Source organism: Balearica regulorum, chromosome 12 (genome assembly GCF_011004875.1).
Source record: "Balearica regulorum gibbericeps isolate bBalReg1 chromosome 12, bBalReg1.pri, whole genome shotgun sequence".
Classification (NCBI taxonomy): domain Eukaryota; kingdom Metazoa; phylum Chordata; class Aves; order Gruiformes; family Gruidae; genus Balearica; species Balearica regulorum.
The window spans coordinates 1,093,484-1,116,472 of record NC_046195.1 but is presented as its reverse complement, the minus strand read 5'-3'; the positions used below and the strand labels follow the sequence as shown (position 1 = coordinate 1,116,472).

The 22,989-nt window shown below is 57.8% G+C and overlaps 2 protein-coding genes across 3 annotated transcripts; both read left to right on the top strand.

The window, feature by feature from the left end:
* The first annotated feature begins 1,069 nt into the window (after nt 1-1,069).
* SNX1 (sorting nexin 1) lies at nt 1,070-18,078 on the top strand. 2 transcript variants are annotated; one of them, XM_075763877.1, is made up of 15 exons: nt 1,070-1,258; nt 5,680-5,782; nt 6,525-6,661; nt 7,957-8,023; nt 9,234-9,277; nt 10,303-10,444; nt 10,977-11,055; nt 11,761-11,836; nt 13,675-13,788; nt 13,942-14,035; nt 14,645-14,850; nt 16,256-16,399; nt 16,748-16,828; nt 17,283-17,354; nt 17,666-18,078. In XM_075763877.1, exons 1-15 carry the CDS (start codon nt 1,112-1,114, stop codon nt 17,714-17,716), a joined length of 1,557 nt encoding a protein of 518 aa, XP_075619992.1. In that variant the 5' UTR covers nt 1,070-1,111; the 3' UTR covers nt 17,717-18,078. The 2 variants fall into 2 exon arrangements, with proteins under 2 accessions (XP_075619992.1, XP_075619991.1); XM_075763876.1 differs by having other exon boundaries at nt 6,480-6,661.
* A 447-nt stretch (nt 18,079-18,525) lies between these two features.
* On the top strand, nt 18,526-22,886 carry SNX22 (sorting nexin 22). Its single transcript, XM_075765025.1, has 6 exons — nt 18,526-18,917; nt 21,556-21,639; nt 21,773-21,877; nt 21,969-22,063; nt 22,250-22,323; nt 22,473-22,886. Exons 1-6 carry the CDS (start codon nt 18,849-18,851, stop codon nt 22,580-22,582), a joined length of 537 nt encoding a protein of 178 aa, XP_075621140.1. The 5' UTR covers nt 18,526-18,848; the 3' UTR covers nt 22,583-22,886.
* The last annotated feature ends 103 nt before the right edge of the window (nt 22,887-22,989 follow it).

Below are 22,989 nucleotides of genomic sequence, written 5' to 3'. Positions count from 1 at the left end.
TTGGGCTTGCATAAGACTTATTACGGGCTGTTTGGGGAGGAATCAAAGGTGAGGAGAAGGAAGGATCAAGGTGGTTTACAGCAGCGTTGCCTCTTTGGAGCTCCTCCCAAAAACCCTTGAGCTGAAGAGGTAGCCATCCCAATCAGGGTGTGGAGGGGATGGCAGCCATCCCAGGTTCAGATGTTGAGGGTGCTGTGACCATTTTGGTGAGGGAACTAAGGCAGCCACCTCTGTTTGGGTACTCAAGAGAGAGTAGCTGTCGTGGTAAGAGCATTGAAGGGATCACAGCCATCTTGGCTGGGGCATGGAGGGTCTGTGGCCATCTTGGTCGGGATATCAAAGGCACCATGGTGTCTAAATCAAGGCATTGAGGGGTTGGTGGCCATTTCAGTTGGGGCATTGGGTCTCAGTGGAGGGCACTGTGGCCACCTCAGTCAGGGCATTGATGGGACCATGATCATCTTGGTTGGTGCATTGAGGGGACCACGTCCATCTCAGTCACGCTGTTGAGGGGACCAAGGCTGGTTGGATCACTGAGCCATCTCCATCGGGTTGTTGAGGGGACCATGGCCATCCTGACTGGGGTGCTGAGGGGACCACATCCATCCCTGCAGGGGTGTTGAGGGGACCATGGCCATCTTGGTTGGTGCACTGAGGGGGCCATGGCCATCTCGGTCATGCTGTTGAGGGGACCAAGGCCGGTTGGATCACTGAGAGCACCACAGCCCTCTCCGTTGGGCTGCTGAGGACACCACGGCCATCCCTGCCGCGGCGCTGAGGGCCGCACATCCGCCCTCCCCTCAGGCTTGAGCTCGCCCACTGCGCCCCGGCGCGGGGGGGGACACACACGCTCCCCCTCCGCCGGCGCAATGGTACATCCCCGCAGGCCTCCCGCCCTGCTCGTGGCCGTTTCCATGAGGACGGAGCGACGCCTGTTAGCGGAGGAAAACCGTTGCGCTCATTGGCTCTCCCTGGCGGGGGAGGGAGGAGCGGGCGGCGGCACTATCCAATCAAAAAGCCGCTCTCTCCTCCGGCCCCGCCCCGACGGGTTAAGGCGGCGGGGACGGTTTCCGGCGCGGCTGTCGCAGGCGGAAGCGGCGGCAGCGCGGACATGGCGTCGGGCGGCGCCTGCGGCTCCCGCTCCCCCTCCCCCGCCGAGCGCCTCCCCCCGCCCTTCCCCGACCCCCACGGCGGCGACAGCGATGCGCCGGGGGCGGCCGACAGTGACACGGAGGGCGAGGACATCTTCACCGGCACCGTGAGTGCGGGCCGGGGGCGGAGCCGGGGCGGGGGGAGCGCCCCCGGGGGGGGGTAGGCCCGGCCCTGGGCGGCTGTGAGAGAGGAGCTGCTGGGCCCGGCGGTGCCTGCGGGTGGGCTCTTCTCTGAGGGGCAGCAGCGTGATATCCTCCGGGTTTGGTTAAAAAAAACAAGAGAGGAAAACCCCCAAAACCTCTTAAAATAAAAGGAGGGGTGAGGGGGCGACGTCGCTGGGCGGTTGTCCCTGAAGGGAGCCTGGCATCTCCTCCCTCCCTTGAGAGCACCTCAAGCGCCTCGGGTGGCTGTGGAGGGTGGGGGTCAGGGGGCCGCAGGCAGCTCCCTTGTCTGCGGGACAGCGAAATGTCTCATGCCAGGCTGGTCTCTGTTTCCCCGGGGTTGTAACCTGTCGTTTCTTGCAGACCCCAAAGTGTCTCGAAGGAGCCCGTAAGTGTCAAGATGTCCCCGCGTGGCTCAGGCACGGGGGCGGCCGCCTGCTGCTCGATACCTCCCCCCCGCCCCCGGATCGGGGTCAGAGTAACCGGCGAGCGGGCCGCCTCGCTGGTTTGAAACCTGGTGGCGGCCGCAGTTCGGCGTCTTTGCTGTGCAGCTTGTGAGACTTGAAGGGAAAAGGTCCCGTCTTCCTTCCCCTGGCATCGACTTTTGTCCCATCAACACCCGGAAGGTGCTGGTGTGGCTGACGTGGTGCTTGCTGCCTTCTCTTGGGCTTGGGGGACAAACCCCTCCGTGCAGGGGAGGAATCGGATGTCCCCTGCTCACGGGGAGGAGGCTCGCCGATGTCTTGGTGACCTCTCTTGCCTTGTATTGGCACAGTTGGCTGCAGGAGGGTCTAGGAAGGTTTGGTGGTACTTGTTCAGCAAGCCAGGTCACTGTGGTGCCGTGCAAATTGCCTGCTGAAGGTGGAGGCGTGAAGGGTTTCAGCACCTTTTCTTGGTTCTAATAGTCTCCTGTGTGTGAATCCCTGGTCGTTGAAGGCTGTTGGCCAGCTCTGGCCAGCTCTACCATTGTTTGCTCCAGACAGTGACCAGGAGACAGGAGTGGGAGTTAAAACACTGGCTGGTGCTTTCCCAGGCTGAATCCCTCCCCAGGCAGCCGGTGGCCTCAATTCCTGGGCTCGGCATCCCCACCGAGCGAGGATCTTTGCTAGAGGGGCTGCAGAAGCCGGTTCCTCCGGCGGGCCGGCTGCTTGAACACTGCAGGAGCTAGGGTTGGTTTCCTAAGCTCTGGAAGCTGAGGCTGGTCCCGTTGTCCCTCGCGAGGGCTGACATCGTGGCCTCTGCCTGCCTCACCCAGGCTTTTTCCAGCCTGCTGCCGGCAGCGCAGGAGGAATTGGTGTCTCTGGCAGAACGCTCTCCAGGAACCTTCTCCTGTCTGCAGTTTCCCAGCCCTGATGTTTTCCCCGGGCTGTGCACAAGGAGGCCTCGAGCAGGAGACCACGGCTGTGAATGTGTGAACCTGCCTGCTGCTGGGAACAGAGCCGGCCTGGCCAAGCTTCTCCTGCCACCAGCACAGAGCTGGAGCTGTCTCTGCTCTGCTTCTGATGAAGCTCCTGACCAGGTTGTCTTCTGCTGGGAACAAGGCAGAGTTGGGGAGATGTGGGTAGGTTCTGCCCTGCGTGAGCTTGTGAGGATGAAATTCTCACGTTGGTCTGGGCATAACGGAGCGGCAGAGTCATGTGTTTTGAAAATAACACAGGGAAAGTGTAACCCTGGCCTTGCAAGAGGAAGATGCTGGTACCTCTGGCTGGCACCAGGGCACGGTGGTGGTCTTGAACTTGTCAGGCCCTTTCTTCTTTGAAGAACTGGAAGATTTAGTATGTGGCTTGTTGCTTAGTGGTAGAGGCAGCCTCCCAAAACAAGTGCTAACTGCAGCGGGCTTTCATGCAAATAAAGCATCCCTTCACTAAAACCGGAATCTGTTAAGCTAAAGCAGCTTATCAGGCGCTTACTGTTGTTGAAGCAACTGTCGTAACTAATATTTGGCTCTTCTGTGCGACCCGGCGGCTTTGTTTGTCTGTCTGCCCTTGAGCTTTAGCAAAACACTTTCTGGGAGTCGGGCTGGTGAGGCAGAAGCACCCGGCTGCCGGCGTTCAGGTGCTTTGACAGCGCTTAGCCTCGTGCAGCGGCCAGCAAAGAAACATTTGGATCAGACACAAATATAAGCAGAGCTGGACTTCATCCGTCCGTTGATGAAGGTTGGATCGCTGCGTGATCACGATCCTCTCTAGGACCTCCCCAGGGATGCCCCTCGATTTGCCAGCTCTTCTGACGCGAGGTGTGTTTCCCCCTGGTGAGCGTCAGACTTGCGCTGGGGGACCTGAGGAGCTTCTGCCCGCAGGCGTGATGGTCGGGGTTTGCTAAATCAGGGCTCTGAGATGGCGGGGGTTGTGTCACGGGTTGCGGAAGGGGCCGCGGCTCTTCTGTAGTAGCAGATGGAGAAGTAGGAACAGGGCGTGGTACTCTTAGAAACTAAATTTAAAGCAAACTGAGAAGCTGATCCGTGGTAGGAAAGCAGATAGCTCTTTTCTGTGTTTTGAGAGCTGGGACTCTCATTATGGAAACTTCAGAGCCCACCTTACCTTGTCCATGTAGAGTGGGGCTTCTTTACCAGCTTGAAGAGCTCCTGCAGAAGGAGGAGATCTGAATGAAACCTGCTCCAAACGTCCCTCGCGTCAGTCGCTGGTGGTAGCAGCCCTCTTGTTGGCTTGGCTGCTGGCTGGAGGAGGTCCCTGTGGTGGTTGCACTCTTCTTGGTTTGGGTGCCAGTCTGAAGGACCCTGGGGTGGGTCTGGCTGCAATGTTTGGCGTGGGTGTCTCTGCTTCCCGCTCTCCATCACTAGCAAACGTAGCTTATGCCTATAACTGTTGTGATCCGAGCTGGCAGCTTTCCCCTTCAGGAAAACATCCTAAAATGCAGGAGGACTCGCCATCAGACGATGCTGATGTTTTATGTGCGCAAAGACTCGGGCTCGCCTCAAAGAGGAGCTGCCTCAGCACTGCTTTCCTCCTTCGGGAGCGGTGGGAGCCGAGGACGTTTCCTTGCTGAAGAAAGCACCAAGGAGCCTGTCGGTTCGGAGTCACGGCTAATAGTGCTCCATTTACTGACCGTCAAAGACTTGTTCTGTTCTCTGCTAAGACGTTAAAGAATAGTGCTTGCTGTCTGATCCTACTTGGAATAACTTGTACTCGCTTCTCTGCCTGCAAAATGAGGAACGATTTGTGATGCCGGTAGCACCTGCCTGCAGCAGGAATGCAGAAATAGCTCTCCCGTCTAGTGTGGTGGACTGGTTGGCGTACAAACACTTGGGTGGGCTTTCACCTTGTCCCCAGGCCTGTTCCCGGTGGCTGGGACAGTCCCCCGGCGAAGCTGCGTGCCATAGGGGCTGTTTGCTGTGGCGGGATCAGCTGTATTGTAACGCCCAGCCCTGGGGCTCGGGGTTGGCTTGTCCCGGCCGAGCTGTACGTGGGGAGCACAAGCTTTGGGTCACAAAGCGTGGTGTGCAAGGCTTTGCCAAGCACCGAGAGCCGTGCCCGGCTTTAGTCCAGCCGTAGCAGCCTTGTCTCTGCCTTGAGGAGTGTTGTAGGAGGGGACAGTGCGGCTCCATGAAGCTGACTCCCAGCAGTGCCGGGGCAGTGGAGTCTCCGAGCTCCTCTGGCACCGCTTGGCAGTGAAAGTGAGATGCTGCGTTAAAGCGCGGCCCGGCTGCCTTCACACGGGCCCTAACCAGCCCTCCGGGGAAGGGCAGCTCGCCTCGTGGTAGCGGTTGAACTGCTAGCACAAGTTCAGCTGCTGACAAGGCTCCCGCAGTCCCCGGCGTCTTGCCTTTGGGCGAGCGCATCGCCTCCGGTCGCCGCCGCCAGCAGCGACAGCCTGGCTTTCCCAAGGGATCTCCTGTTGGCAGCGTGCTCGGCTCGCTCCGATTAAGCGCACGAGGTTCCCTAGTGCTGCCCACCCGCCTTGACGCAGCGTTAGTGCTGACGTGCAACCTGGAAATGGTGTGGCCGGGTGTGTTATGGGTGACATGAACAGGAGGGCTTGGGTGTACTTGACTGCCTACTGCTCCCGACACTGGGACTGGGGCTGTGATGCTTGGCCTGTGGGCCAGCGCATCCCAGTGACCCGCTAGCTGTTCCCCTTCTGCTAAAAATCAGGGTCGAAACTGGCTCTGAAGTTTCACATGACGCTTGGTGTCCTTAACGGCTCAGGTGCCTGGGTACAGCCTTGCTGGCAGAGATCTAATGCTCGAGGGTGGGTGGAAGGGACGTGGTCTGTTGTGTCCTCTGGCCAGGGATTTCTGATAGTGAACCTGCGTGGCAGTAACTAGAAATTGGAACTATTTGGTCCTCCAGCCTCCGTTCCTCAGCCTGAATGACCTCTTGTTTCTGTGCTTTTAATTCTCTTGCAGAGCAAGCCCACGACACCGAAAAGGGAATCTCTTCTCCCTGCGAGCAGCACCTCCAAAGAGAATGGGGTTCGTGTAGAGCAAGATGATCAAGACTTATTTGCAGGTGAGTCTGTATCTACAGGATGTTTACTGAGACTTTCTGAACTCTAAGCCTGGAGCGATCCGCTTTTAAGCGTGCCGTGCAGGTCATGGATATTTCTGGACTATCCCAGGTCCTTATCTCAAACTCGTGTTCCAGCCTGCTCTGGAAGCACTAAGTTCTGGTGGTGTTTTTGGGAAGGTCGGAGTAGCCTCCTCCAGGTCTGTAGCATAGTTGTGCCGAGACACGGCCGTTCCCAAGGAGTGGGAAACGTAACGCTCCTCAGCAGGGGAAAACGAGGAGGGTCAGACCTTCCGGCATGGTGGGACACTTCTGGCAGGGGCATCTGAGAGTCAGTTCTGGAGGTATCTGCTAACAGATGGAAGGTTTTTTACTTCCTCTGGGTGAAGAAGCGTACTGGGAAGGAGTCTGCCTTCCGTGTAAAAATCCAGCTCGGCTTTAGCTGTTCTAGTGCGCGGCTCCTCTAGCACGCAGCAAGGAGGTGACGCTTGCCTCCTTCTAGAATAAGTTCATTGGATTAATGTTCTCCAGCAGGATTGATCAAATGCTCTTACCGCAGTGAAGATGCATTAAGTCGTGCTCTTCCCAGTGCTCGCAGGTGTCCTCCCTACGATTTTTTTTTTTTTTTTTGCTAATTCAGACTACTGTTGCTCCCCACATCCCATGAACCTCTCAGAGGATATTGAAATTACCTTTCCAGAAACCCAAAGCAGAGAAGCTGACCCTTGCAAAGTTCTCTTGACAGATGCCACTGTAGAGTTGTCTCTAGACAGCACGCAAAACAACCAGAGGAAGGAACTGGCCAAAGCATCCAATCCTGCCCCCTCGTTAGAAGTAGCTGCAAGCTCTTCTTCTCGAAACCCTTCAAAGAGCTATGAGGAGGTGAGAATCTCTCTGAGCTTTCCAACTTGTCCTGCTGGTTTTGGACTGTAATTAGCAGGAGCCTGTCTGTTTACTTAATTAAAAACATGCATCTTAAATGATATAATTAATGTAATTGGCATATCAGATGCCCTGGCTTGTATCTCAGGCCATTGGTCTGGGACTGATCAGGGTACAGGTCAGCCTGACGGCATTTTTGCTCGTGCGGTGGTGCAGCCTGATTCCAAAGCTGAAATAACGAGCGGCCCGGTCTGGTCCTGACGGCCTGAGCTCTGACTCAGAGCTCTAGCGCGCTGTATTGCTGCAGATGGGGCGAGTGGTATGACCGCTCTTGTGCGTGGTTTTAAAAGAAACAGTCGCCTGGGTGACGTGAGAGCGCAAAGTCCTTAAGTGGAGCTTGTAGTCTGGCTGCCAAGCCCAGTTAATCAGGTGGTGCTTAGTCTAAATCTGGGTTTTCTCCTGCAGAGAGACTGAAACTATTTTGGAGAGAAGGAAAGTGCTCCTTTTCTGCCCCAAGCACGCTGAGCTCGTGAGGACTGACTCTGCAGTGCCGTCAGGAGTAGTGTCTCAGGTTGGCTTCAGGTTGGCTGAAGCGAAGGAATGATGCAGAACTAGGCCAGGATGCTGAGCTGATCAGCAAACCGATAAGCTGTCACCTTCAGGTCATAAACCAAAGGCAGTTTGAGGCCAGTCTCAGCTCTGCTTTGCCCAGTCCTTTAACGCCGTTCCACTAACGAGGCACTGCGACGCTTGCTGAGCGAGCCCGAAGCCTCCGTGGTCTGTTTGAAGCGGTGCTGCTGGTATAGCCGCCCAGTGCCTTGGGCAAAGCAGGGTATGATGGAAAGACCCGTTCAGACTGGGTCTGCCTGTGGCTATCCTGGCTCTCCATCCTCCTTGCACAGAGCAACTTAGCTTCTGCACAGATTCAGTACCTTGCACGGTTTCAGATGAGAACCAAAATCATGATGTAAAAGAACCCAACAGGAACTATCTTGTGCAGAGCTGAGGCTGGACTCTGTGGAGTTTCACCTCGGGGCCGAGCGGTTTGTACCTCGGAGTGTGCGGATAGCAGTGTTGTAAAGACAAATCCGGTTTGGGATCCTTGGAGCACGTAGCCTGGACACAAGCGAGAAGCTGGAGGGCTTTAAAGAACGGCCTTGGCCGGACTGAAGTGCCAGAGATGGCTCAGCAGCGTGACAAGCTCACCATGCTGTACGGGACTTTGTGGTTTGGGGTGGTTTGAAGCCTGGCTTTCTAGTTTTAACTTGTTGTCCTTGCGCCCTTACTCCAAACAGCTGGAAGAAGAGGAACAAGAGGACAAATTTGAGCTGACTGTAGGAGTGAGCGATCCAGAGAAAGTTGGTGAGTTAATACCCTGTCGTGGCGCACAGTGAAGCGCAGCTAGGCTCGGCAGTAGGACCGAAGCTAGGTATCGCCTCCGCAGCTCCAGCTTTCGAGCTGTCTCTGCAAAGCGCAAACTTGATCCCAGAGTAACTTCTCCAAGACTTTTTCCAACGTCTAGAAGAAACGAAGCTACACAAAGCAAAATGCCTATAGGTTGCAAACGAGCGAGGCAGAAGCAGGTTCTGGAAAGCCGGGGACCTCGAAGGCGGGGAGCCCGGAGTGGGTTTTTTGGGAAGGTGAAACATGACACTTGCAGTAGCACAGCTTGGTGTCCGGAACTGCGGTGACCAGCTTGACCTGACCTCCAGGCAGTACTGTCCTGTGTACACGCAGCAGGGAGGAGGCAAAACTACCTTAACCTAAAACTAAGTGTATTATTCCATGGCTTGGCACATTCCCTAGCAGCTGTGCTTGCTAGGGAAGCAGCTCTGGCTTCAAATTGAGAAGCAAGAGGGTTTTCCTCTGTTGAAAGTGGGGGTCAGAGGAGCTTGGCCAGCTACGTGGCGGTCCCTGGGGTGCAGGGAACCCAAGGTGACATGTGATCCCAGCCGGCAGAGCAGCCTCACGTGCGGCAGTGAGGTTCTCACTCCGTGGCTCATGATCTTGGAGCTGGGAGATGTGCCGATTTGTAAATCAGAGGTATGTTAAGGGCGGCATCAGACCTCTGAGGATGCCCTCCAGTTGAACCGCCAGGTAAACCCTTCCTCTGCCAAACAAGGGGATTTCTGTGTTAGCTGGAGAAAACTGCCCGCGATGTTTCAGAATCCAACCACACGCAGCCAGGGGCCGTCTGACTTGCATCCTCTGAATAGACTGCTTCATGTGCTGCACAGCCGCCGAATTGTTGCGTTGCTGAGCAGATGCGTGGAGTCAGCCCAAATGCCGTCGGTGTAACAAGCGCCTGATTGTCCACGTTGGCCGCCTTAGGAAGTAAAAGGAAGGATAAGCAGTCAGGTCAGGGAAACGCTGAGTGGGCAAGGGTCTGGGGTCCCGCAGTGAGATGCTGCCTGTGGTTCTGTGCGAAGATTCGGGGCTCCGTCAGGCCAAAGATCGGAACCACTGAGGCAGGCAAAGACCAGGAGACTGCAGGAGCCTCGCGCTTTGCGTTCGGGTGGTAGCATCACGAGATCAGCACTTTCCGCTAACGCCTTGTTTCTGTTTTCCGTAGGGGATGGCATGAACGCGTACGTAGCCTACAAAGTGTCAACACAGGTGTGTCTAACCCATCGCTCCTGAGATGGGATGCTTTTATTTTTCCACAGCTCGACTGTCTTTCCTTAGCCAAGCCAACGGTGACCTAAATAGACAGGAGGTCTGAATGCCTTGTTACGTGGATTCGGGATTTATAATCCAGTCCTGTGGATCAAAGGATGAGCCTAGCTGAGAAATAGATTTTTTGAACCTGTTTGAAAAGAGGCTGGTTTTTTGGTTTGGTTTGGTTTGGTTTTTTTTCCAGCCAGTTTCCTCTTTGCAGTGCCTGGCCGATACCAGTGCTCAGCGTTGGAGTGAGCAGCAGGAACGACGTCCGTTAGGGAGAGCTCAGACATTGGGGCTGTTACTAATGTTTTTGTGCCGATAGTAGCATCAGATTAAGCTGACCTGAGCTCTGCTCTCGCTGAAGAGCTGCTGCTGTAGCCAATTTCATGTCAGGACCTGCTCTCTGGCGCTAGTCGCAAGAAATCGCGCCTTCTGTGGCTGCTGCCCTGCTTGGAGCTTTGGGATGCTGCTCTGAGCTCTGCAAAAAGTTGTTCCTGGCTGGCTGCACAGCCGCTGCTGGGCTACAGGCGTCCTGTGGTCTGAAGCTGATGGTGTGTGAAGGGGGGTTAGGGGACTCGTTACCTTCCAGTCCTGCTCTGCAAACGCAGTCAAAAGCCACTGCTGGTCCTTGTGGTCTTAAGGTGATGACGCGTGACCTCACGGCGGTCCCTGTTCCCATGGGGAGCAGGGATGACGGGATTAGGCAACAGGCAGAGCTTACCGAGCAGCCTGCGGCCGCAGTAACAGCCGCTCTGTTATTCAGCGGTGTTAACACTGCTGCTAGATCCAAGGAGAGCTGTTAGGAGGTAAATTGCTGAAAACCGAGGCCGAAGCTTGCTCTATTCATTCCTCCTGTCTTGGGGAGCTCAAGCTGTCCTCCTTCGTCCCCAGAAGTGACAGCAGATAGTGCTAGCAAGGCCGTGCGTGCGGGGGCAAGCTGTCCTGGGTGAGCCTGATCCGAGTCTCGTCTCTTCCCCCAGACGAGCATGCCGATGTTCAGGAGCAAGCAGTTTTCGGTGAAAAGGAGGTTCAGTGATTTTCTGGGTCTCTATGAGAAGTTGTCGGAGAAGCATGCCCAAAATGGGTTCATCGTTCCTCCGCCGCCCGAGAAGAGTCTCATAGGTGAGTGGTGAAGGTGCAGAGCGCTAGAGCTGGTCCTTCTGATGACGAGCTTTGAGCCCGAAGGACAGGACTGCTGGCAGTCCCAGAGCTGAGAGGGAAGCTGCAGAGCAGCCATGGGAAGCAGGTGTGGAAAAATAATCTGGGTTCTGTGGCACGGACAAACTTAGAGTTCCATACATGGAGCTCTGGGCTTAAAGGCCTTGTTTGAGTTCGCAGATGCCTCCACATTTGCTTGATGTAGAGTGAAACCTCATCCTCTGTGCTGTCACTGAATTGCTGTTCACTTGAGTCCAGACCTGTAACCCAGTTTTGCCTCCGCGTCTTTTCTATGTGTCGACTTCTATTAGATGTTAGGCGTAAGCAGATTTTAAATTTCTGAGTAGCTCTTGCTGATGCAAGGTCTAATTCCTCTTGTAAAATGCTTCTCCTCTACTATCACCCTGGCTGACAGTCTGTTCTTTGTAACAGACCGCGCTACCCTGTGGGTGGAGTTTTGAAGCAGCTCACTAATTACGTCTTCCTTCTGTGCTAGGAATGACCAAAGTGAAAGTTGGGAAAGAAGATTCCTCCTCTGCAGAGTTCCTAGAAAAAAGACGGGCTGCTTTAGAGAGGTACAGACCCCAACAGCTATCCCCTCGTGCCTGAACCAAGCAAGGGACCTCTGAGAGGTCAGACTGGCTGCGCTCTCCTCCCTTACGTGAGAAAAGCCGTCTGCTTCTAGGTTTGCCGCTGGAGAGTAGCAACTGCAGGGAGTCGCTTTGACTCTGTAAAATAATCTCCTGGTGTTTGGTCCAAATTTGGCCCAACTCCACTGACAAGGCAGGGAGAAAACCGATCTGTCTCAGGAGCCCAAAAATATGGACGTTAAGTAATTGTACAAGCAGCGCAGATCAGGTGAGAAACAACTCGATCTCTGTCTAACCTGCACCCTGACTGTGCTCTGCCACCTGTGTTGACTGTTGTAGCACGGGGATGCTCACCCTCCTCCTCCAGCTTCAGCCTCTGAAAGACCTGTTAAAAGCATCATTGTTGAAGATGTAATGCTAAATCTTGATTACGCGGCCTATCAAGTAACTTTCTTGCTATAGCAAGTATTAATCAAAGGTCTGGCAGGTCTGGTCTTGCAGGCTGGTCTCACTAGGGCCCACAGGGACGTCGAATTCTTGGTGGGTGAATGAGAACATCTTGCTGGGCCTGACTTCTAGCTACCGAAGTGTCGTTTCAGAGTAAATAACAACAGTTTTGCAGCTCGCTGTGATGGCTCGGAGCCCGGTTTGCTACAACCGAAGTAACTCTTGGTGCGTTCCTCTCCGCAGGTACCTACGGAGAGTGGTCAGCCATCCAACAATGCTGCAGGACCCAGATGTCAGGGAGTTCTTGGAAAAGGAGGAGGTCAGTAGGGTGGAATGACGTAGCTACAAGTACCTTGGGATACAGAAGGAAACAGTACGCAACAGTTAATGAGTCACGATGCTTCAAAGCTCAGCGAGAAGCAGCAGAACCCTGTGAGAGCTCTTAACCAGTCACAACAAGAACAGGACTCTCTTCTGTGTGTCACCGCTTGTCTAAGCGCTATCCGCTCGTAACGAGCTCTGACGTAGCTTGCTTACATCATGGTGGGGCACACCTTGAGAGCGTGGGTGGTCTTCATTGTCTGCAATCCATGACAGGAGTGTAGCCTGCTGTTCGGAGGTGAGCGGGGTCCCATGCTGGCTTGGCCTCCTGCTCACATTTTAAGGGGAGAGCTGGCCGATGTGGTCCCCACTCCTCCAAGGAGAGCGTGACCATCCCCAGCTGCATGTCTGATGTGGAGAAGTCATTCTTAAAGAGGCTGAGCCCTGGAGAAAGCCTAGTCTGAATGATTCCAGCACTAATGCTGTGCTGGAAGGCTCTGACATAGGAGCAGACATCATGGAAATGCCTCACCTTGCTGCTGAGCTGATGCAGCTCTGTCCGGAAAATAGTTGTGGCTGGTGTGGAGCATTTCCCAACATCAAGGCACCGCTCTGCTGTAGTGTCCCCCAGCTGTGCAAACTGCCGCTGGGTTTTGGAGAGATGCTCCAAAGCACTTCTGCGTGCCTGCACGACGTGTGGCAGCTCGGGCAGCCCTTGGTTCAGGGATTCACAGATTGGTCGGGGTTGGAAGGGACCTCTGGAGATCATCTAGTCCAGCCCCCTGCCAAAGCAGGATCACCCAGAGCAGGTTGCACAGGATCGCGTCCAGGCGGGTTTTGAATCTCTCCAGAGGAGGAGACTCCGCAACCTCTCTGGGCAGCCTGTCCCAGTGCTCGGTCACCCCCAGAGTGAAGAAGTTTTTCCTCATGTTGAGATGGAACTTCCTGTGTTCCAGTTTGTGCCCGTTGCCCCTTGTCCTGTCACTGGGCACCACTGAGAAGAGTCTGGCCCCTTCCTCTAGACATCCACCCTTTAGATATTGATAAGCGTTGATCAGATCCCCTCTCAGTCTTCTCTTCTCCAGACTGAACAGCCCCAGCTCTCTCAGCCTTCCCTCATACGAGAGATGCTCCAGTCCCCTCATCATCCTTGTAGCCCTCCGCTGGACTCTCTCCAGCAGTTCCCTGTCTGTCTGGAACTGGGGAGCCCAGCACTGGACACAGAACTCCAGATGTGGCCTCACCAGGGCAGAGTAGAGGGGGAGGAGAACCTCCCTCAACCTGCTGGCCACACTCTTCTTAATGTACCCCAGGACACCATTGGTGGTCTTGGCCACGAGGGCACACTGCTGGTCATGGAGAGCTTGTTGTCCACCAGGACTCCCAGGTCCTTCTCCGCAGCGCTGCTTCCCAGCAGGTCAACCCCAACCTGTACTGGTGCCTGGGGTTGTTCTTCCCTGGGTGTAGGACCCTACACTTGCCCCTGTTGAACTTCACGTGGTTCCTCTCCACCCAGTTCTCAACTCACCTCACTGTCCACTCAAGTAGCGTGGCTGGTTCTCACAGATCTGCGTTACCTTGGCAAAGCAGAACAGGCAGATACGGACACAGTGTGAGGTTTAGAAACTGTTTGTTTGAAAACCACTCTGGTCTCGTTATTTAAAATACCGTACAGGCTGTGCCTCCGCTCGGGCGGTGCCTGGCTAATCCTTTGCAGTAGCTGCGAGCAGAATACGTGCTGTCAAGGGACCACGTGGGAGAACGATGCCGCCATGGTGGCCGCTCGCCGAGCTGTTTTTATCCCCTGGCAAAGCAAATTTTTCTATTTATTTATAGCTACCCAGAGCAGTAGGCACCCAGACCTTGAGTGGGGCAGGAATACTGAAGATGTTCAACAAAGCTACGGATGCTGTCAGTAAAATGACCATCAAGATGAACGAATCGGACATAGTAAGTATTTGGATGCCTCTGGGTTGTCCTCGTCCTCGCTCTGGAGCTGCGTGCTCTCCCCGGCTCAAGCTTTGGTTGCAAGATGCAAGGAAAGCTCCGCAGCCCCGCAGCGACGCCGTCTGCGGGAATCAGCTCTGGCTTTACCCGTTTCAGTGGTTCGAGGAGAAGCTGCAGGAGGTGGAGTGCGAGGACCAGCGGCTACGGAAGTTACACGCTGTCGTCGAAACGCTAGTGAACCACAGGAAAGGTAACAAGCTTGGTGCCGCTCGCTCTGTAGCTTGGCCCGTAACCGTTAAACCTTGCGCGGTGCCTGACTGGAGGTTGCCGGTTGTCCTAGGAGGCACCTCGGAGAAGATATGGCAGTGCTTCCTTACTGTAAAGGACTTTTGGTCTCTTCATCATGGGAGACAGAAGTAAAACAGTTAATGCCACCTCTTCCGTCCAGCCCTATGAGCTTAGGATGACGGTGTTGAAGCGAACCGCTGGCCTGCTGGATGAAGGCTGCCGTAGCAAACCTGAGCTGATCTTATTACTAATTCCAGGCTGTCTTCTGGCGGGGAGCGGGGATGTTTTTCTTCTTCTGCATGTTTTGGCTGACTTCTGCAAACCTGTGCCTGTCCTCTTACTCCGCTGCTTCCCTTCTCTTCCCTGGCCGGAGTTGCCTAGCCTTCCTCCTGCCGCGCTGCAGGAGCTGCCAGCTCTGACCGAGACGGTGCTGGTTCTTCCAGCTGACGTCTCCTGGGGCTGCAAAAAAAAAAAAAGCAGCTCCTTGGGCTGAACTCTAGGCTGGGGCTTTACTTGCAGAGCACCCACTGTAGCAAGACCCATCGGTTGACTTTCTTATTCCGTTCACTAGAACTAGCGTTGAATACAGCCCAGTTTGCAAAGAGTCTGGCCATGCTGGGAAGCTCGGAGGACAACACGGCCCTGTCCCGGGCGCTGTCGCAGCTGGCTGAGGTGGAAGAGAAGATTGAACAGCTGCACCAGGAACAGGCTAACAATGACTTCTTCCTCCTGGCCGAGCTCCTGGGAGACTACATCCGCCTCTTCTCGGTTGTAAGGGTAAGCACCCCTTTGGGGCAAGCTCTAAGTTGTGCTGCTGGTCCTAATACTGATCTTAGGCTTAGGTGTGCCAGGAGGCAGCTGGTCTTCTAAATTCAAGCACGGGGCACGGCATTCCTCCGAGCTCTCCAGGTAGATGGCAAACTTGCCGCTTCTCCAGTTGTGCACACGTTGGAGTGGTTAGGTTGGAAAAGTGGGGTAGGCGAGGCCTGGCTGTGCTGCTGTTCTCCACAGGGGATGTGGAGAAAGTTCGTGGCTCGTAGGCGGCCTCAACCCTTCCAGAAATGAAGGCTGCGGCTACTACGGAGCCCGTGAGTTGGTAGATGGTGATCGAGGTGTTGCAAATAGATCTGCCGAGCACCTGCTGGGGGAGACCTCGAGTCTTCAGGTCCACGCAGCCCGCTTCGGTGCGTGGGCCTCCTTGCTGGAGGCTGAAAGAAACCAGGCCCAAGTGAGTCTGGTGGGCTGACTCCTTCCAGCCCCAAACTTGTCCTGTCTCTGAGCAGTTGCTTCCGGAGGCTACAGGGGCCAGAACGCAGCTTAGTGAGTAGGCATGAGCCTCCTTGGTTTGCCAGTCTGTACTGGGAGGTGTGGTGGGTGCTCCAGAGCAGGACCACGATCTCTGATAGTGCTTGAGGTGATAAGACTGATCTGGGATGTTCTGGTAAGGAGCCCTAAGTGTTTCCTTGGACTTTACCCGTCTCTTGGCTGCTCTGACTGGGCTATCAAACACTGCTTTCTGCTTTTCTAGCTCTTCCCCACAATCTGGCTGGACACGTTCAGAAGTCTCATGGGTCTTCCTTGCTTGGGCTGGTGATTTGCAGGCCTGTTAAAATCATCTGGCCTCCTGACGGACGCTTGCGAGCTGGCGTAGGAGCGTGCCGTGCGGTCGGCAGGAGCTGCGGGCGCTTAACTCGGTGGGAGCTCGTGGTGGAGATCCAGTGTGGGATGGGCAAGGGTAGCTGCTTGAACTGGCCACTCTGGATGGCAGGACTGAAACGGGCCGGCAGCAGAGCTTGGGGACAGGTTAGACATCGTGATTGAGGTGCTGCCAGTTCGGTAGGTGGCCTCGGGCCTGTCCGGGTTGTGCTGAACCACATGTAGCTGGGGCTTTTTCTCCTGCCAAACCCTCGAGCAGGTGGGCAGCCCCGTACGGAGGGAGGCCTCAAACCTGCTCCTGGAGCCACGAGCTGGTTGAAGGAGTCCAGGTGCAACATCACTGGTAGAGCAAATCCGTGTTCTGGTTCAGCTTTGGCTACACTGAGGTGGGTCCAGGACCTCGATGATGAAGCGGCTCTGTCGTTAGCTGATGTCCCCAAAGGCGAGGTTGTTGCTGTCAGCAGAGCTCCTTGCAGCTCCCGGTGTGGTGGCAGAGCAGAGCTCAGTCTCTGCTCCTTCCTTTCAGGGAGCCTTTGACCAGCGCATGAAGACCTGGCAGCGGTGGCAGGACGCCCAGACCATGCTGCAGAAGAAGAGGGAGATGGAGGCCAGGCTGCTCTGGGCCAACAAACCCGACAAGCTGCAGCAGGCCAAAGAGGAGATCTCGGAGGTAGGGAACGAGGGGTGCCAGGGTCTCTGCTCGGCTCCTTCCCCCCAGCAGCGCTAAGGGGACCTTTTGAGATGAAGGGACAGGTATCTGTTGCCAGGCTTGCTCCAAGGGCACCCTGAGGACGCTGCAGGAGGGGCTGCTTGCGGTCCCACCTCCCGTTGCTTCTTTGCTGAGCTTGCAGCAAGCAGGGGCTGCAGGTCGCCGTGGTGGTGAGGACCAGAAATACCGGGCTTTGCTCCGGCAGCGCCTCTCGCGTGAACAGTTGTGGCTACGAAACAGTTTACGGAGGGGAGCGAGAGCTTCTTCACCTCCCCTGCCCTGGAAACAGCACGCTTCCTCTCTCTGCAGTGGGAGACTCGTGTGACGCAATACGAAAGAGACTTTGAACGGATTTCTGCTGTCATCCGCAAGGAAGTGATACGGTTTGAGGTATGTTTGGCGCAGCCCTCGGCGTGCAACCCTCCACTTGGTTGGCCTTGATGTGCCTTGGCTGGGAGCACCAGCCTGGGCTAGCCAAGGGTTGCCTGGGCTACTGACCCCACTCCAAGTACGGCGGCTGGCAGTATTTGCGTATCCGGACACATGTGAGCGGGGGCAGAGCTGATGTCGTCTGGCTAAGAGGGGGCTTCTACGCAGAGAAGGGTGTCCATTAAACTGAGGGGGGGGTGGGCAAAGATCCTCTGAGCCTGCCCACCGCGCTGCGGCCAGAGGCGAGTTTCATCCTCGGCATCTCCTGCTGGTTTTTGTGGGGCCCCAGGAGGAACAGGAAAATCCTGGTGGGTTGGTTTTGGTTTTTTTTTTCCTTCCCCCCCCCCCCAAATAAGCTGGAGGGTTTCAATGGTTCGTTCAGCCTTGTACTCACTCCTGCACCTGTCTCTTGCAGAAAGAGAAATCCAAGGACTTCAGAAACCACGTCACTAAATACCTTGAGACGTTATTAAACTCTCAGCAACAGGTGAGTAGCCCCGGCCCCTGCCGTGGTTTCACCCCTCGAAGCTCAGCAGTGCGAGCTGAAGTGTGAACCCCCACCCTGGGTGCGTCCTGCGCCCCACCTCTGGGGAAGGATAAACCCCCATGGGCTGGAGCAAGACAAAATTTAAGTGTTCCATCCCCCTTGATGCCTTTTTTTTTTGGGGGGGTTGGGCTCTGCCCTGCAAGGGGGCTTTTGCCTCCCCCAAAATGCTTCTCGGCTCACTCTGGGCTTGAACGGTGCTGGCAAAGCTCCTGTGGTGGGCTCCTGACTCTCTCCCTCTCTTCTCTCTGCAGCTGGTGAAGTACTGGGAAGCGTTCCTACCCGAAGCCAAGGCCATTTCTTAATTGGACCAAGCAAACAAGCGTACCTGAATTTTGCCTTTTTTTTTTTTATATATATACACTGTACCTCTTCCTCTTTTACATGTGAAAGAACCCTAGTTACACACTCTGGAGCTGGTAGAGGTTTAACCCCCAGACAAGCAGCTTGCAAGCCAGTAACTCTTCTAACTGTATATTTTTCATTTAGCAACATATATTTTCTTACTGAAGAGAAACTAGTTTCTTGCTTTAAGACCAGACCTGCGGCAGGGGGTTAACGACATATGTAAAATGTATATTTTTCAGGCTGGGTTTTAGGGCTCTAATGACTATCTTACTCTTGCAGTGCCATTAAAATTCTGTAATAAAACTTCTATCAGGGCAAACCAGGCTCTTGTCCGTTCGTGGGCTGAGGCGGGGAGGGTTAACGGCCGCATCCTGCAGATGCCGAGGGAGGCAGCGGAGCCTCCCTGCCCAGTCACAACTGGGACGGGTGGGGGGTGACCTTGGGCGCTGCCCCGGCCACCTGTCCTGGCTCCTGATTAAGCTTTGGCTTTCTGCCTCGCTCGCGGCACAGGCTGTTTTTAGGATCTGAGCTCAGCGGGAATCTGTAGTCGCCCCGCTCCCTGGGGTTTGCGGGGGGAACTGGCCCCCCAAAAAGCTGGCGAGGAGCCTTTGGGGGCTTGTGATGCTCCTTTCCCCTGCGGCCAAGGGGTAGCTTTTGCTCCTTCGCTCCTGTCCAGGACCCCAGCTGTGGATTTAATCAAAACCGATACCCCTTCTGCCTTAAAAAAAAAAAAAGAAAAGGCAGTTTGTGCTGACTTCCCACTTTCCTTTCCCCTTGTCCCTGTAGAGCCGGATCCCTGCGGTACCTCTAGGCTCCAAAAAAAACCCCAAACCCAAAAAACCCCCCAAGCGTGCTAGATTTGGAGCTTGGGGCTGCAGGACCTTTCCTTGGGGTGGTTTTGGGGTTCCCTGTGTCCACCCCCCCCCCCGTGGGTGCCCACGTCCCGTTGCCGGCCCGGAGCGGTGCTGATCCCGGTCCCGGATCCTTTGCGGGAGGTTACGGAGGTGCAAAACCCCGCGGCCGCCCCCGCTCCCCCCCCCCCCACCCCTCCACCCCCCCGGCGGCTCCGGGCAGCGGCGGCAGCGGGCCATGATCGCCGTCTCCATCCCGGCGGCGGAGCCCCAGGCGGCGGCGCGCAGCCCCGACAAGGCGCACACGGTGAGGGGCGGCCGGGGGAGCGGCGGGGGGGGGGGGGGGAAGAGGTTTGGCTGCCCCCAGGGGTTCCCCGTTCCCCCCCCCACCCCGACCTGCTCCCGGGGAGGGTGGATGGAGGTTGGGTCCTTCTGCCCCCGGTTGTCCCCAGGGGTCCCTGCTGGGGCGGGGGGGGGACACACGACACAGACCCGCTACCTTGTCCCTGGTCCGGGGGTCCCTCTCTGGCCCCTGGGGGGGGGGGGGGGGTCCCCTGTCTGTCCCGGGTTCCCCCCACCTGCCCTGGAGATTTGAGGTGCCCAAGTTCCCCCGGGGGGTCCCCACATGCCCCGGGGTTGTGGGGGGTGATTGTCGCCCTCTGCACCAGGGGTTGGAGGTCCCCAAGTGCCCCCCGGCGGGGGGGGTGGGGGGGTGGAGGTCTCTACCTGCTGGAGTGTGTGTCCCCTGAAAAAGAGGGGGGGTGTCCTTGTCCCGGGGGTCCCCTCTGGCTCCGGGGGTGGAGGGTCCTGTCTGTCCCCTGGCTCCTGCCCGCCCCAGGGTGCCACCATCTCCTCCGGGGGACGATGGTCCCTGCCTGCCCTGGGGAGGGGGTGATGGTGGTCCTACTCTTCCCAAGGGGTTGGAGAGCCCTGCCTGTCCCCGGGGGTCCCTGCCTGCCCGGAGGTGCCTCTACCTGCCCCAGCAATTGGGGAGGTTCTGCCTGCCCCCCCCACCTCCGACCCAGGGGTCTTGCCAGCTCCCAGGGGTCTCATCTGCCCCAAGGGAAGGGAGAAGGTCTCCACCTGCCCCATGGGGTGGAGGTCCCTGTCTGCTTGGGGAGGGTGGAGGTCCATGACTACCCCAGGAGGTCCCCGCCTGCCCGGGAGGGAGCGTGTCTCCCTTTGTTCCAGACCTTGGAGGTCCCCAAGTGTCCCTGGGGGGGGGGGTGTCCTCACCCACCCCAAGGGACAGAGGTCTCTGCCTGCCCCGGGTCCCTGCTGGGGGCACCTTCTGCCCTCGGAAGGGGGGTGGTCCCTGGCACCAGGGTCCCCTCTAACTGCAGGGGAGGGCGGAGGGTCCTGTCTGCCTCGGGGATGGGTGAAGACTCCTGGTTGTCCCCCGGGGGGGTCTCTGTCTGCCCTGGGGGTGTCCCCACCTGCCCCAGGGGTTGAAGGTCTCTGCATGCCCCCCCCCAACCTGGGACAGATCCCAGGGGTCCTGCGTGCTCCTGGGGGGTCCCATCTGCCCCAAGGGAGGGAAGTGGAGAAGGTCTCCGTCTGCCCCAGGGGCTGGAGGTCCCAAAGTGCGTGTTGTCCCCCCCCCCCGCGAAGGTCCCCACATGGTTTGGGAGGGGATCCCTGCCTGGGGGGGGGGGGGGGAAGATGTCTGTCCCTGGCCTGGGGGATCCCCATTAGCCCCGGGAGTTGGGGGGGGGTATCCCCATCAGACCCTGGGCTCCTGTCCCCCCCCCCCCGACCTCCCTGAGCACCCAGGGATGTGTGTCCGTGTCCCCATTTCTCGGGGGGGGGGGGGGGGGGGGTGTGGGGGTTCCTCTCTGCCCAGGCTGGGGGGGCTGTGGCTGTCCCCAGCAGGTCCCCACTGCCCCGGTGTGGGAAGGGGGGAGGGTGCCCATTGTCTCCATCTGCCCCAGGGCTTGAAGGCTTCAAGTGCCTGGTGGGGGGGTCCCCACATGCCCCAAGGGGTCCCTGCTTTGGGGAGGGGGTGTCCCTGCCCTGGGGGAGCTCCTCTCTGGCCCCGGGGAGGGTCCCACCTGTCCCTTGGGTTGGAGGCCCCCAGGAGATCGCCACACACCCCAAGAGTGGGGGGTGGGGGGGGGGGATGTGTGGGGGTGTGTGTGTGTGTGGGGGGGTGTGTCTGCCTGCTCCCATAGGTCCCTGCTGGTGGGTGGTGGGACCCCCTACCCTTAAAGGGATAGGTGGGGGTGTATGCAGGTCCCCCAAGTACCCCCGGAATGGATGGCTGTGCACATGGGGGGGGGGGGGGGGGGGGGGGGGAAGCTGTGTGTGTGTGTGTGTGTGTGTGTGTCTCCATCCCTGCTAGCACACTTTTTACCCCAATTTTGGGGAGGGGGGGGGGGGCTGGGGAAGGTGGGTGCCCCCGTTGTCCCGGGGCGGGGGGGGGGGGGAATTGTCCCTGGCCTGGGGAGGAGCTGCCCAATGTCCCTTGGTCCCCTGTCTCCTCCTGGGTGTCCCTGCCTGTCTGGGGGGGCGGGGGGGGGGGGCGGTCCCCACTGGCCCCAGGGAGGGAGGTGGGGTGGGGGTTGGTGGATCTCTTGGTGCCTCTGGGTAGCCCATCTGCCCTGGGGTTGGGGGGGGGGGGGTGTGTGTGTGTGTGTGTGTCCCAAAGTGCCCACTGGGGTGGCCACACATGCTCCAGGGGCTGGAGATGAGGTCCTGCCTGCTCCCCAGTGTCCCATCTGCCCCGGGGAGGGGTGGGGGATGTGCCCACTTGTCCCAGGGATTGGAGGTCTCTGCCTGCCTCCCCCTCGGCGGAGGGTCTCATCTGCTCCCGGGGTCCTGCCTGCTCCCATCATGCCCCCCCCAATCAGCTTGGAGGTCAGGTAGGGGATTTGGTGGCCCCTGCCCTCCCCTGGGAGGATGATGAAGATGAGGCCGAGGGTGAAGGCCGCTGACCCACGGCACAGGTGTTCAGGGTGGAGGTGCTGTGCAATGGCCGGCGGCACACGGTGGTGAAGCGCTACAGCGAGTTCCAGGCACTGCACAAGCGGGTGAGACCCCCCGACACGGTGGGAGGGGGCCCACGGGGAAAGGGACATCAACTCCCCAGAGCAGGGAGGACCAGCCTCCTCCTCCTCCTCCCCGGCCCGTGCTGCCATGGTGTCCCTCCGTGCTCTATCCTAGATCAAGAAGACCTGCAAGGTCCCTGACTTCCCCCCGCGCCGTGTCCCCAACTGGATGCCCAAAGTGCTGGAGCAGCGTCGACAGGGCCTGGAGCTTTATATCCGGGTAAGGTGCCGGCCGGTGGTGGCTTTTTGGAGGGGGGGTGTGTGGGGTTTTTGGGTGCTGACCCCCCCCCCCACCCTGGGGTGCACGGCAGGGTGTCCTGTACCACAATGAGGAGCTTCCCCAGGACGTGCTGGACTTCCTGAAGGTGCGGCGTTGCCAGCAGGACCCCAAGGCCAGCAGCCCCCCGTGAGTAGATGAGCAGTGGACAGCGCCATCGGTCTCTGCTGGGATTGTCCCCCTCTCCCCTGTTAAGCACCCCGAGACACGGGGTTGGGGACAGTGGGGACAGGCAAGGGGCTGGCACGTGGCCGGGTCACCCAGGGTGAAAGCGGGACCCTTCGCTGGGTGCTGACGTCCCCTCTCCCATGGCAGCGCCAGCCGCCTGCCCTCCCAGCGCCCCGTCGTCGGCTTCTGCACCGACCCCTATGTGCGACCACCAGGCAGCGGTAAGGAGTGGTACCATGAGAGCTGGTCCCCAAAAACCTTCAAGGGAAAAGGCTCTTTTGGGCCCCCAAAAACATTTTTTTTTTTTTTTCTCCTTTAATGGGGCCTGGGAGGGAAACAAAGCTGCTCCAGCTCCCCCCTTTCCTCGCAGAGCTGCTCCCCAACACCGTGCTCAGCGGGGTGCTGCAGGGCCTCTACCTCCCGCTGCGCTGCACCCCCTGCCAGGCAGTGCCCCGAGCCCCCAGCCCACCGGGGTCCTGAGCACCCCACCAGCACCCAGTGCCGCAGCGGCGAGGGCAGCGGGAAGGATCCCTGTGGTAAAAACATCTCCTCCCCGCTGGGATGGGGCAGGAAAAGCACGTGCGAGAAGGCAAGGGGTGCGGCGGGAGCCGCAGCTGCTCTCCCAACCACCATCCAAAGTGCCTTCGCTGGCAGAACAGGAGCTCTGCCTTCTGCCCCGAGGGTTCGGGGTTGCGGAAGGAGCCTTTGGGCCCTGGATTGTGCTGGAAAAGCCCTCAGCCTCCGGGCTTCGGTGCAATAAATCACTTGGGTTTGATTGGCAAAAGATCGTCGCGCTCTCTGATTCTGCAAAGGAAAACCAGGGCCAAGCGCGGCGCCGCTCTCAGCTTGACGAAATGCAAAAGGAGGGGGGGTCGGAGGGTGGAGGG

Excerpts from the sequence above, each read along its gene's own strand:
- SNX1 (XM_075763876.1), top strand. The coding sequence starts at position 1,112 with ATGGCGTCGGGCGGCGCCTGCGGCTCCCGCTCCCCCTCCCCCGCCGAG. Across the intron at positions 11,056-11,760 it reads AGACGGGCTGCTTTAGAGAG|GTACCTACGGAGAGTGGTCA; the intron begins GTACAGACCCCA and ends TCCTCTCCGCAG. Across the intron at positions 14,851-16,255 it reads GCCTCTTCTCGGTTGTAAGG|GGAGCCTTTGACCAGCGCAT; the intron begins GTAAGCACCCCT and ends CCTTCCTTTCAG.
- SNX22 (XM_075765025.1), top strand. The coding sequence starts at position 18,849 with ATGATCGCCGTCTCCATCCCGGCGGCGGAGCCCCAGGCGGCGGCGCGC. Across the intron at positions 18,918-21,555 it reads GCCCCGACAAGGCGCACACG|GTGTTCAGGGTGGAGGTGCT; the intron begins GTGAGGGGCGGC and ends CCCACGGCACAG. Across the intron at positions 21,878-21,968 it reads GCCTGGAGCTTTATATCCGG|GGTGTCCTGTACCACAATGA; the intron begins GTAAGGTGCCGG and ends GGTGCACGGCAG.